The sequence below is a fragment of the Microcebus murinus genome, chromosome 1 (genome assembly GCF_040939455.1).
Source record: "Microcebus murinus isolate Inina chromosome 1, M.murinus_Inina_mat1.0, whole genome shotgun sequence".
NCBI classification, from domain to species: Eukaryota; Metazoa; Chordata; class Mammalia; order Primates; family Cheirogaleidae; genus Microcebus; species Microcebus murinus.
The window spans coordinates 65483313-65496606 of NC_134104.1; the positions used below are offsets into that span (position 1 = coordinate 65483313).

The 13294-nt window shown below is 38.0% G+C and overlaps 1 protein-coding gene across 2 annotated transcripts in view; it reads right to left on the bottom strand.

Annotated features, from left to right (window-relative positions):
* HACD2 (3-hydroxyacyl-CoA dehydratase 2) overlaps window positions 1-13294 on the bottom strand; it is a 94462-nt gene that overhangs the window by 79700 nt on the left and 1468 nt on the right. For both annotated transcript variants that reach the window (XM_020287124.2, XM_012780466.3), the window contains exon 2: window positions 11396-11513. In XM_020287124.2, the coding sequence (XP_020142713.1) occupies window positions 11396-11513 (118 nt within the window). The remainder of the gene's footprint in view (window positions 1-11395; window positions 11514-13294) is intronic.

The window sequence follows — 13294 nt, forward strand, 5'->3', positions numbered from 1 at the left end:
TTGAACAGACAACCCAGTAAAGCCCAGATTCTGACTTATAGAACTGTGAGCTAACCAATGAATGTTGTTTTGAGTTGCTGAGTTTGTGTTACTCTGTTATGCAACAACTGAAAACGAAAACAACTTTCTTCTAGCTTAAGCTTTTTGTTTAATTTTTCATGAAGATTTCCCAGTATTAATATGCTCTACAACACTACCCATTTATATTTGTAGCAGCATTAGAGTATGTGTGTGTGTGGTGGGGGGGGCACAAAACAAACCCTCATTGAGTTGGATTGTCTCACACATTTTTGGGTATTGAGCCAGTAGCATCCCGAGTCGTGGTGATCACAGCACACTCTCAATTTTCCAAAATGCACTCTAAGGAGGTGGCACCTGCTTGACTAACATCCACTGAAAATCACTGGACTAGAACAAGCATATCCCGTTGGAAAAAACTTAAGAGGACATGCCATATTCAAAAGCTCTCCTGAAAATACGTCATATGTAAACTCCTCTCTCCCCTGGGCTCTTTCCATTTCCAACTGGCAATAAATTGATTTTAGTGTTAAAATTTAACCTCAATGTCAAAAGCCATTTTGCACAATAGGTTACTTGGAAACATCATTTTTGAAAAAGTTTCTAAGATTTGAAGTAGGGAAATTATTTTTGTACATTACCAATAGATCTGTTCAATTTCATTTTTAATCTAAGATGAAATGACAGCAAAGCCCAAAAAAGAGTTTAACAAATCTCAAGAGGAATAGGAACCCAAGCAGTTTTGGAGACCTCGGCTGTACTTAATGGATTTAATATGATTCAGCTACAATGATTCCCTATTTTTCAATTCAAAATTCCAAATTCTTGGGAGAAAAAGAAAAAAATCTGACCAACCCAGTGTGGGTCAGGTATACACCCCATGGTCAGCCAGGTGTGGCCTAAGAGGCAGAGTCAGGGGGTAGAGATGCAGCTGCTGAGGGTCCAGCCTTGAGACTAGGAAAACGTCCAGAGGACAAATCACCGAGGTGGGAAGCTCCACAAGACGTGTCTACTACACTCATGTTTACTGTGCAGGGGTCTAGAAATAATTTGAGTTATATTTACTAGTTTTTAATTTGTTTTAGAAATTATCATACTGTATAATTATATGATTCCATTTTTGCTTAAAACTTGCCTATATAACATGTAGTCTCAAAGGATAGACCACCAAAATGTTAACAGTGGTTATTTGTAGGTAGTGAGCTTATGACTGATAGGCATGATGGTACTCTGATTTCTATGAGAAGGGATTTCCATAAACTATTACTGGTCTCTCTCCACCCTTTAATCACTTTACTTCAGAAAGGAAGGTGACTCATTTGAGCAGTAATTGTGAGAATAAATGGGGCATGCTCAGTTTGGTTCCACACTAGAGGTTCCATACAGAACCTCAAGTTCTCATGGTTTCTTCCACACCACTCTGGCTGCTGGTGCCTGGGACAGGGTGGGTGGGGAGTCTAATTCTGGAATGCAGTTAGCAAACCCATTTGACTTGGCACCAAAGTATGTCCTCCAGCTTTGCCTTTATTGCTAATAAAGGTGACTTTTAGGACTTTTATGTAAATCCTTTGAGTTCTCAATGTTCAGAACATAAGCAAGAAAAAGAGGGCTCCCTCAGAGACTCCAAACATGTTTTTAAAAATCCTTTACATCCATTTTTTAAGGAGGAAATAGGAAAATTTCCTCAATTACCATTTTCTCTGTCACTTAATTTCACCTTTCTTGCTATATTCAGCTCTGTAATTTACCAATTCATTATTTCCTAATTTTCATATTCTGATAGTGAAATGTTGAAGTCCCATAGAACTTAAAACTAGGGAAAAACTTAAGATCATCTACCTCCATGTAGTCACTGCACATGCTGAATTGAGGCCCAGAGAAGACTCAGGTCACAGGGCCAATTAATGGCAAAATCAAGTCTTTGTACCCAAATTTCTTATCTGCAGTGTTTCTTACATATATTGTGACATCTTTTAAGTAAAATTCTATTTTTACTTCTATAGCATTTCTGCCAGCTTTTCTATGTATTTTGTTTCTCTGCTCAGATAATCATTCACTCAGCAACTGATTCCACATGTGTCATGTTCCTGCTATATGACAAATTGTGAACTCTGAGAATTTCTCTTTGGCTTCTGCTGTGAAATCAACTTTATCTTTTGCTATGACTGGACAGCCCTGCTTTTCTTGATGCTTGGTTGGTAGGCTGGTTTGTCCCTTAGTAAACTTAAGTGAGTCTCCTACGGGAAACAGAATGTTAGATTTGGGGTTTTACTTTTTAACCAGTAACCACCATTACAACTTTTTGTTTTGCTATATTTAACTGGTCCATTTTCATAAACATTAGAAATGACTTGTACAGCATGTGTAAAAACTCTATTTCTCTTTAAATCAAAAAGATAAACTACCTAAGCTGCCTTTTTGTCTTTATTTTCCCCAAAACTTTTTAATACAATTTTCCTCATTCATCTGTTTTTTTCTTTTTTCAGACCCACTTCAGAGGGGAACACCCTGTGTTTTCTATTGTATTTTATTATTTTTTATACATTTCATGTGAGTGATATATAAATGCACACTAAAGTATACAGAGTAAATAAAAGTAGAAATCTTCTTTTATTCTCCCTGCTCCTTCAGAAATACCACTCCCCTACACAGAGGTAAGCACAAGTTTGACATGTACCCTTCCAAACTTTTTCCTAAATCTGCAACATTGCTTTTTTCTACTGACTTTCCTAATCTGAAAACATCAACATAATTACTCTCATTATTCTCAATTTATGGATTAAAAAGTATATAAACTCTGGAAATAAAATTTACATTGTTACATTTGTCTTCCTTTGCTTAACCTCCTTCCCACTTCATTCTATGCTGGTGAAATCCAAAGCATCTCAGGAGATTCCATGTGGACATGCTGCAATCTGCACTGCAGCCGCCCACCGCCACTGTTTACTGCAGTAGCCGCTAGCCACAGGGGCCTATTTAAATTTAAATAAACAGCCTGTGCAATGGAGGGGAGACCCTGTCTCTAAAAACGAAAAACAAAATATTTTTAATAAAAATGTAAATAAAATCGAAAATTCAGTTTCTTAGACCTACTAGCCACATTTCAAAGGCTCAGTAGCCACATATGACCAGTGGCTACTGCTTTGGACTGCACAGAAGCACATTCCAACATTAACACTGCAGAAAGTTCTACTTAGACAGTGCTAGTCTGAAAACCTGGTTAATTTTATTTATTTATATAACCGTTAAATGCACTTTGATAAGGTTCTTTCTAAGTTCCATTACTTTCTGTAGGTGTTCTCAAAATGTCTCCATCTGTAGGAAATTGCATGGTCTATTATCCAGGAACCTAATGTTTTCTCCTATCTTCACTTGGATTTTTTTTCTTCTTCAAAGTCTCAGGTCCCAAGTTCTTTGTTACTCTTAGGTTTTAAAATTTTCTCTTTCCTGCCAGAAATTGTTTAACTTTTAAAACTTAACAAATAAGGAATGGATGGAATGTTTTTCTTGTTGAACTCCATATACTCTCAATACCCATTATGAGATGACTTTTCAGTTCAAAAAAGTTTTCTATAATTTTTTCCCTGATTATTTATGAGTTATACATTCCAACCTTTTCTACTACTTCTGGTAGCCTTACTTTTTGAAAGCTTGTATGCTATCAATAGGTTTTCTACATACATTGGTTCTATTACATCATTGTTTGTCTGTTGAGTTTCACTACTTAGATATCTATTTTGTTTTTCTGTTGTTCATGTCATCATGCACACATTAGCTAGGTCAGCAACACATAATACGCCTGATGTGCCTGGCACTCCAGGTTTTGTAATGCTCTCTTGACATTTCAAATGGGAAGTCAATTTCCCAATGGCTTCTCTTCTGTCATCTATGTCATACAATGACTAGAAACCCCTGGCTTTCTTGAATCTCCAGTATCACCTATTTCTCTGCACTGTGGCCTCCTTCCTGTCCTGCATCGCCACCAGTGTTATTTTTAGTTTAGTTTTTTTTTAATTTCAGCACATTCCTTTCTACAGACATCAGCTATCACACCTCTTTGAATTTGCTTCTATTTGCTCCAGTCACCAAGCAGCGAGGCCTGTGTGGGTGGGTTCCTGTTTCCCACAGACTCCCTTCTTCCCTCTAATGTTGTGACACATTAATTATACCCAAGTTAGATTTTTCCTTGGGCTTTCACATTGTTTTCGAAGCTGGTTTTTCTGAGATTTGTTGTCATTCCTATTTGTGTTAGATATCTCCACTATGACTTGCTCTGCTAGCTTGTCAGAGTCTCTTTTGGAGGTCTGTTTCCTCAAAATGAGTCTTCAGAATAAAAGTAGTCTAATGTGCATGTAGATTGCATTTCAAAAGTTCCTTTTTAAGGTTATTATTATTGGGAAATCAGCATGTTTCCACAAGGAGGAAAAATATTACACACGATGGTTATGTCTCAGGCCAGTTCACAAAAGCAGACTTAACCTATAGAATGTGCCTGAAGCAGAATATTTCCATGGGGACAAAAAGAAATCATCCAATATTTGAGCCATAAAGACTGACAAACTAGCAGGGAGACAAGATGGGATCCCTCCTCTTCTTAGAACACTACAAGTTCTTAATATCTTGCTACCTTTTAGAGAAATATCCAAAGTTAAGTTCCCATTTCGTTAGATGATCTGAAGAGTGTTGTGAGGTGAGGCATGAAGAGTCAGACCTGAGTATAGATAGACCTGGGACTGAGAAAGTGGTAGTGGGGTTAGAAGACATAACAAAAGCTGTCTGTTCTCCCTCACCACTCTCTGGAACCAGTTCTGCCATTTCAGACCCAGCCCTTGGTAAACTCCAGGAAAAGATCAGAAATGAGATTGGGTTGTTTACTCCTTTTTGTAGATAAACGGGTTCTAGGCAACAGAAGGATCTGGCAGAGAATGGAAGGAAAAGGAGTTCCTATGGTCCATCAGGTACTCCCAGATGGGCAGTGGTGGGTAAATGACATAGGCAATGATGTCCTTCTGTTGCAGATACTGCGTAGCAGTCTCAGCAGTTACTGTCTTTCCAAGGGAGCAGAGCAAAAGGGCCGAATAGAAACCTCCAGCGATAGTCCTTCCGCACAAACACCTAATTCAACAATTATCCAAGCACCTTCAGACAAACTAAAAATCAGACGAGCGATCATACTACTTGGTTTCAACATCATATCAAAGAAAGAGGCACTGCAGAAGGCAGAAAAGACAGTCTTGCCCTACCTGTGCCACCCCTCTGCCATCCCCTGGCAGTGCCTCACCAGCACACCAAGCAGAGAGAGAATCTGTGTACTGGTGGGAGGGACAGTGAAGTGATTGTGGGGCTTTGCATTAAAACTCAGGGCCACCCTGGCACAGGGGAACACAGCACAGGGCAGAATTCTGCTGGTGCCCATGGAGGGAGCATTTTGACCAGCCCAGCCAGAGGGAAATCCTCCACCCTAAATCCCAAGTTCCTGCTAGCCTCACCGCCCCACCACCAGCAGACAATGAGCAGCCTGGGGTGGGGACTAAATTCATAGGGCAGTTGGGCTACAAGGGCTGCAGTGCTTGGGCAACTCCTGTGTCTGTGCTGGCTCAGAGCCAGTGGACTTGGGGGTGCATGTAATCCAGTGAGACACCAGCAGCGACAGTCAAACCAGTGCCTGTGTCACCCCTCCTCCAACTATAGGCAGTGCGGCTCAGAGAGACTCTTTTTCCACTTGGGGAAAGGAAAGAGAAGAGCTCAGAGGACTTTGTTTTGCAACTTGGGTACTGGCTTAGCCACAGTAAAATAAAGTACCAAGCAGACTCCTGAAGCCCGAGTCCAGGCCTTATTTCCTGGATAACATTTCTGGACCCACCCTGAGCCAGAAGGAAACATGCTTCCCTGAAGGGAAGGACCCAGTCCTGGCAGGATTCACCACCATCTGCTGACTAAAAAACCCGCTGGGCTTTGACTAAACATTACAGGTAGCCAGGCTACAGTCACTACTGGCTTTGGGTGAGACTGGGCTAGCTTCAGGCGTGACCTGGGGCTGGTGACCACAAAAGAATGCCCATGTCACTCCTCCCTCAACTCTACCAGCCCAGTATAGAGAATGAGGCAAGAGAGTGAGAGGTAATCCAGGGTATTCTCTTATATCTTACCGAAGTCCACCAGGTGGTACCACCAAGGGTCTGCAAGAGTCACAGCATTACTGGGCTTGTGGCCCCCCAGGTGCTGACATAGCTGCAGTGACTAGACTTAGACCACAACACAATTCCCTTTGAGTATCTGGAAAGCCTTCTCAAGAAACACAGGTTCAAACAAGCCCAGACTGTGAAGATTAAAATAAATACCTAACTCTTCAATGCCCAGACACTGAGAATCATCCATGCATCAAGAACATCCAGGAAGATATGACCTCACCAAACGAACTAGTGACCAATCCTGGAGTGATAGAGATAGGTGACCTTTCAGACAAAGAATTCAAAATAGCTGTCCTGAAAAAGCTTATGAACTTCAAGATAACACAGAGAAAGAATTCAGAAGCCTATTAGAGAAATCTAACAAAGAGATCGAAATGAAAAAAAAAGCAGAAAATCTAGAGCTTAATAATTCAACTGACAAACTAATATATCAGTCTCTCAACAGCAGAATTGATCAAGCAGCAGAAAGAATTAGTGAGCCTGAAGACAAACCATTTAAACATATACAGTCAGAAGAGAAAAAAAATAAGATGAAGCATGCTTACAAGATCTAGAAAATAGCCTCAAAAGAACAAATCTAAGAGTTATTGTCCTTAAAGAGGAGGTAGAGAGAGAGACAGGGGTAGAAAGTATATTCGAACAGTTAATGTCTTTGCAGAGCAATCCTTAACTCACTTGAACTCCCACTGTCAATCCCAGAGGCATATCCAACCGTATTTGAAAGTGTCTTTGCTATAATCACTGTTTTATGTTAACCAATGATATTTAGAAATCCAAATTCTCTCAGAAATAATTTGAAACTGCCATAACTGCAGCAACCTCCTAGTTTTTATTCTTTAATTCTACTCAACAAAGCTGGAAAGATTAGAGTCTGCTTTATCAATGAATATCATGGAGCTCTAAAAAAGAATGTAGTAAAAAGAACGGATCCATAGTTCATTATAGATGAATAGCATTTTTTAAAAGCTGCTTGAATTATTAGATATAATTCACATACTACAACAGTCACACTTTTACAATTTACAATTCAGTGGTTTTTTAGTATGTTCACAAGATTATGCAGCCATCACCATTATCTATTTCAAGAACAATTTCATTACCTTAAAAAAAAACCTATACTCATTAGCAGTCACTTCCCATTCTCTCCTCCCTACAGCCTCTGACAACCACTAATCTATTTTCTGTCTCTATGGATTTGCCTATTCCAGACATTTCATATAAATGGAATCGCACAATTTGTGACTTTTTGAATCTGCCTTCTTTCATAATGTTTTCAAGATTCATCAAGGTATAACATGTATCAGTAATTTACTTATTTTTATGGTATGGATATACCATATTTTGTTTATCTATGAATAATTTTTGTGACCTTTGTTAATTAGCCCTCAGGTTTACTCAAGATTGAACTCAGGACACAATATATTATTCACACACTAATCTCTTGGCCCACAACACTGATTATCACTTTTTGTCGATTTATAAATCATCTTACACATTATACTCTTCATTGTACTATGTGTCTTGTGAGTATTTTGGTAAATATAGTACTTCTTGGCCTTTCCACTTAGCACCCTTTTTCTAGAAACTGTCCCATTCATTCCAACACTTCTATATGGTTAATGTGACCTTGCTCCTGTCTACAGGTGATTGGTCCATAAATGAACACCCCTGGTGACTGTGCCAGGAACGGGCACCTGATTTAAGCTGGACCACTTAGTTCTGCCCTGGGGATGTGGAATTGGTAGCAAGACTCTATTTGTAAATAGCTGCTCTCAGGATTATAGGAGCTATAATCTCAGGAGCTTTTGGCATTTACCATTATCTGCTATGTAGACTAAGAAACTGAGAAAACTGGTCTGCAAGAAGAGAAGAATGAATATGAGAGAGAGAGTAGCAGAAATAAGAGATGGAGTGAGAACTCCTAGATTCCCTATGGTGTTCTAGTCCCTGATTCCAGGCCATTCCTAAGACCCAGCTATAACGTCTCTGCCTTTGGGTTCCATGGAACATCCTACACACTTATAATAAATCCCTCTTGCTGCTTAAGCTAGTTGAAAAGGTTTCTGCTATCTCCAATAGTCCTAAAATAATTATCTATCAACAAGATTTTAAAGTCCTTATTAGCAAGAGCTCAATCTCCACAGCACTCATTATCCAAACACATACTTATTTAAATTACTACCTGTGGTAAATAATCTATGTGTTGTAGATAATCTAGAAAATTATCTACAAAAAATATTCAAGACATTCTTAAATGAGTATGTATAAAAATATTAAGATTTGTGTCCAGGCCGGGTGTGGTGGCTCATGTCTGTAATCTTAGCACTCTGGGAGGGTGAGACAGGGGGACTGCTTGACCTCAGGAGTTTGAGACCAGCCTGAGGAAGAGCAAGACGCCATCTCTACTAAAAACAGAAAAATTTTCTGGGCATCCTGGTGTGCGCCTGTAGTCCCAGATACCTGAAAGGCTGAGGCAGAAGTATCGCTTGAGCCCAGGAGTTTGAGGTTGCTGTGAGCTAGGCTGATGCCATTGCACTTACCAGGCAACAGAGTAAGACTGCCTCAAAAAAAATAAAGACTTGTGTCCATTTTATAAAAAAGCTGTATCATTATATCACCAACTCAATATATCTTTGTACCCATTTTATAAAAAAGTCATTTCTTTTCCTCAGAAAGTAAGCTTCTTTTTGTATTACATATCTACATGTCCATTTGCACTTGCTTGGTAAATGTTTTTAAGTCTTTAAAAAAACAAAGTGTTATGATTTTCCTAAGATTTGAAATTTCTTGAAAACAAGTAAACTTCTATTTCCTTTTTAAGAAAACTTTCACAAAACCCAATAAAGAAAAGCATTTGGCATAAAGACATATAAATGAGTAGCTATCATCCTTGAATTCATTTTTTCCTCCTGTAAATAGGATATATTGTCAAGCACTAATAATTCCCATAAGGATAACTTATGTGTAATTCAAGAACACCACACATATTTATTATTATTATACAATGTATTCTGGGTAGGTGACAAAACACTCCTTAACTGGCTGCATAGGAAATGCAGTTTTAGCAAGCTTGCCTGCTCTGCCTCCCAGTCTATGGCATTGCCACCATCACTGATCTCTGCAATGTTAATTTCCTCAGGTTCCTGGGAGTCTTCACTTTCTTAGTCCTCTTCCCAAAATCAAATCCAGGATCTGTCACCTATCTGGTTCTTAGTGGGGATAACAGACATAAAACCAAAAATCCAAATATTTTCTTAAATCCCTATTAACAATTCTATAGGGATAAATAGGCTAATCCTTCAAAGTCTAACACTTGATTCCTGAGTGGATTTTGTATCATGCTGTTTAATGGACCTTTCCTAAGAGATACTAAAATTTTTAAAATTATACTTCTAATATTACAAAGTTTTAAAGAGCCAGAATCCCCTTTAAATTACTGAAGCATTCTAATTGGGTATAATTCCCTACTATATTTAGCACTGGGACAGTTTCTGATGGTGTTGACCCCAAATTTTCTTCTGTGGCTAGAGGGAAACTATGCTGGCCACAGCCCTCAGAGACAAAGTGCTGCTTATTTACTCCTGCCCCTCCCCCTTTTCACTCACGCTTCTAAGTTTAAACAATGGTTCACACTACAATTTGCAGACCCAAAACTGTTAAGATAGAAAGGGACTTTAAAATCTACCTTAACCTAATTATTTTACAAATGAAAAAATAAGGTGGATAAGCGATATAAAAGACTTTCCCAGATTCAGAGTAAGTTGGTAAAACCAGCATATTTAGAATAAGGGTACCCAGACTCCAAGTGGAAGCTCATTTCACTATACCATCTACCTAAATTGTATAAGAATGGACAGTACTGAAATTCCTCTGCTTTCTAAGAGAAAAACAAAACAAAACAAAAAACTACAATTTTCTGCTTTTAAAAGTGAGACAGAGTGAGAGGTAGAGGTATTATATCTCATTTCAGAGGTAAATAATTTTTTTCTTAAATATCATTCCATAGTTCAGGTTTTAAAAATTGTCCCTGAGGTTTGAAAGTCATAGATGGGCTTGCTCTGGAGGCTAAGTGAAATGAAACTGAAATACCAGATATTCCTTGCAAACTGAAGGTTCTTCACCATAGTGAACTATATGGCAGCTATTGATTTTGTGGGCCAAAGCTATTCCCACTCCCCCTGTCCATTAAAAAGGTCTATAGTCCTTTGGACAGAAGGATGGGCACGGTGTCCTAAGCCTGGCTAATCAAGTATCTCAGGACTCTGGCAAGGGTCTGAACTGTTCTGAGTAGGGCCAACCAGAATCCTGCCTGGCTAATCAAGTATCTCAGGACTCTGGCAAGGGTCTGAACTGTTCTGAGTAGGGCCAACCAGAATCCTTACCTAGAACTGTGTATGTCACAGAAGCTGAGAAAAATAAACTCCCTCCCTGTTTCCCAAAGTGTGGAGAAGGCTGTCTGCAGGAGAGCCTGAGGCCAACGTTCAAACAGAAATAGAGATAAGTAGAGGTGAGAGGTGGAAAGAGAGTCTAGCAGTGTCAAATCCTTGGTTCTCATTCCTGAGCTGGTTCCTTTGATCTTGCAAGTTAACCCTGTATCTTTAACAAGTAGAAGCCAGAAGATTCTTTTTTTGCTTCAAATAGTTTAAATTGAATTTCTGGCACTTGTAGCTCAAATATCCTAATCTATATTTACCCCAGGAGAGAAGACCAGATATACATTGCCCTTAATACAGGAAAATCAATAAATTTTTGTTAAAACTTTTTTTCTTTTTAATTGGATGCCTTTCAGACAGGCTCTACTGTCTCTTGTCTCTAGCACTTCCAATAATCTATACCCACCAAATTCACTGTTTCCATTATAAGGCACCCAAAATTATGAGCTTGCCAATGCTTTCCTTGGATGTCTCTAGAATTTTTAAAAATCCTCATATAAGCTTGTTTCATTTGATTTCCAATAAAAGTTGAATATAAGATATATTCCAGGTATTACAAGTTAAATGAGATTTTACTTTATATAGAATATCAAAAAGATAGTCTAGGTATCAACATTACAGTATGCTAGGAGACAAAATTTCAAAATATAAAGCAAATCTAACAAAGATATGACTACTTCAATATAATTTAGTAGTATGTTTTTTACTTTATAACAATGGAAATCAATAACAACAATAAATCTCAGGACTTACCTCCAATAAGGCTACAGTTTGGAAGAATTTCAAAGGCTTTTCAATTGAATAATAAAGGCTATGGTAGCTACCCTTAGCCAGGTATGCTCTGACCAGACCAACAGCTATAACCAGCCACCTAAAAAAAAAAAAAAGAGTAATGGGGTGAGAAATGAGGTTGTAATAACAGATATTGCTAAAGGCAGATCTCAAGAATCAGTATCCTGGATTACTGATGGTAGTTCTCAAATACTAAGCTGTAATACACAGGAATGTTGCACTACCAAAAGCACCCTACCAAGAGTGCTCAGCAAAAAGCACAGTGGCACCTCACCCATCTGGAGCTTGTTTTTTTTTTTTTTTTTTTTTTTTTTTTTTGGCAAACTTGTCTATTGAGAAGGCCAAAATGAAGAAAATAAGCTAAAATGGTCTTTGCGCAGCTAAATTAGGTGCCAGAAAGTCTAAGATGAGAAAAAAAAAACCCAAAAAAACTGGTTAAGGGAAAAATTTAAATGGCCTGTGCAGTTCACAGGTCTTTAATAATAATAGAGCGATGTTTTAAACTATTTTTATAAGTGCCTCACGGGAACATATTCATATCTTAAAATCTATGCTTTTCAATTAAAAAATTAAATTCAAATTTCAATTCAAAATTGCAAATGAAATAAACATACAAAAAAAATTTTTTTTAAGAATAAAAGTTTTTTAGCTGAATCTCCCGAAAGCAGTTCAGAAAGGAAAGCCAGATATACATAAACCATAAAACAGGGAAGCACTTAAGCATACAGCTGTGAACGTTACATTTCTGTTCCACTCTCCTTCTCCAAATAAGTGTCAGGTCTTATAATTTTTAATTTCTTAAGTTCCATGGTGAAACAAATGGATCTTTATCATGAAGGTATGTCTCCTGGACCGCAGTAATAGATTGATCTAAATGTACAATCTCTACTAGTCAAAGGGATATGTGGTCTATGTTATTAATATTTCTAAAAACTATCATAGAAGGACATCAAATAAGAAATGTATTCCTTAATGGTGCAACTGGTCCAGCATTAGCAGCCTGGAAGAAAGCTTACTTTGCTCTTATAACCACAACTTCACTTTCTGGTTTAAGATATCACTCTTTACCATCTATCCCATGTGTATGTTCATTGCCCAGGAACAGACTTCTTGTTATCAACACGCCTGAAAATACCTCTCCAATCCAATGCTCTCATCAATGCCCTTGCTAAGACAAAAATTTTATATGTAAACGCACACACATGGATTCGTGAGTGCTCTTTTAAAAATCAATGTGACCATTTATGTGATAAGGAAAACTTGTATCTGTAATAGCTCTTCACTGGCCTGTGAGTCAAGAGAAATGATTTCTAGATCCAGAGCTTCCTTTTATTAACAAGTTCCATGATCTCAAGCAAGTCACAACTTCTCTGACCCTAGGTTTCAACATCTATCATTTCTAATTCTAGCAATAAGCCTATGATCTGCCCAGGATATATTTATTTTCACACACACACACAAGAAAGGTGCTGAACTGTAAATATACATTAGCATTTGTGCTTTTAAAAAAAAAGGGGGAAGTGTATATACATACTTGCTTGTAACAGCATCTTAAGCATACACAAAATTGGTTGCCTCAATGGAGGGGATCTGGGTAGAAGGGAAAGGTGGGGGGAAGGATTTTCACTGTATGCTCTTGGGTATATTTTGAATTTTGAACCCTGCCAATGTATTACCTACTTCAAATAAAACTGGATGTTCACTATACAATTCTTTCAACTTTCTCATATGTTTGAAATTATTCATAATAAAATGTTAAGGAAAATTTTTTTTTTTTTTTTAACAAATGAGTACAATTTAAAAATATAGAACAGGCCAATACAATGGCTCATGCCTGTAACCCCAGTACTTTGGGAGGCC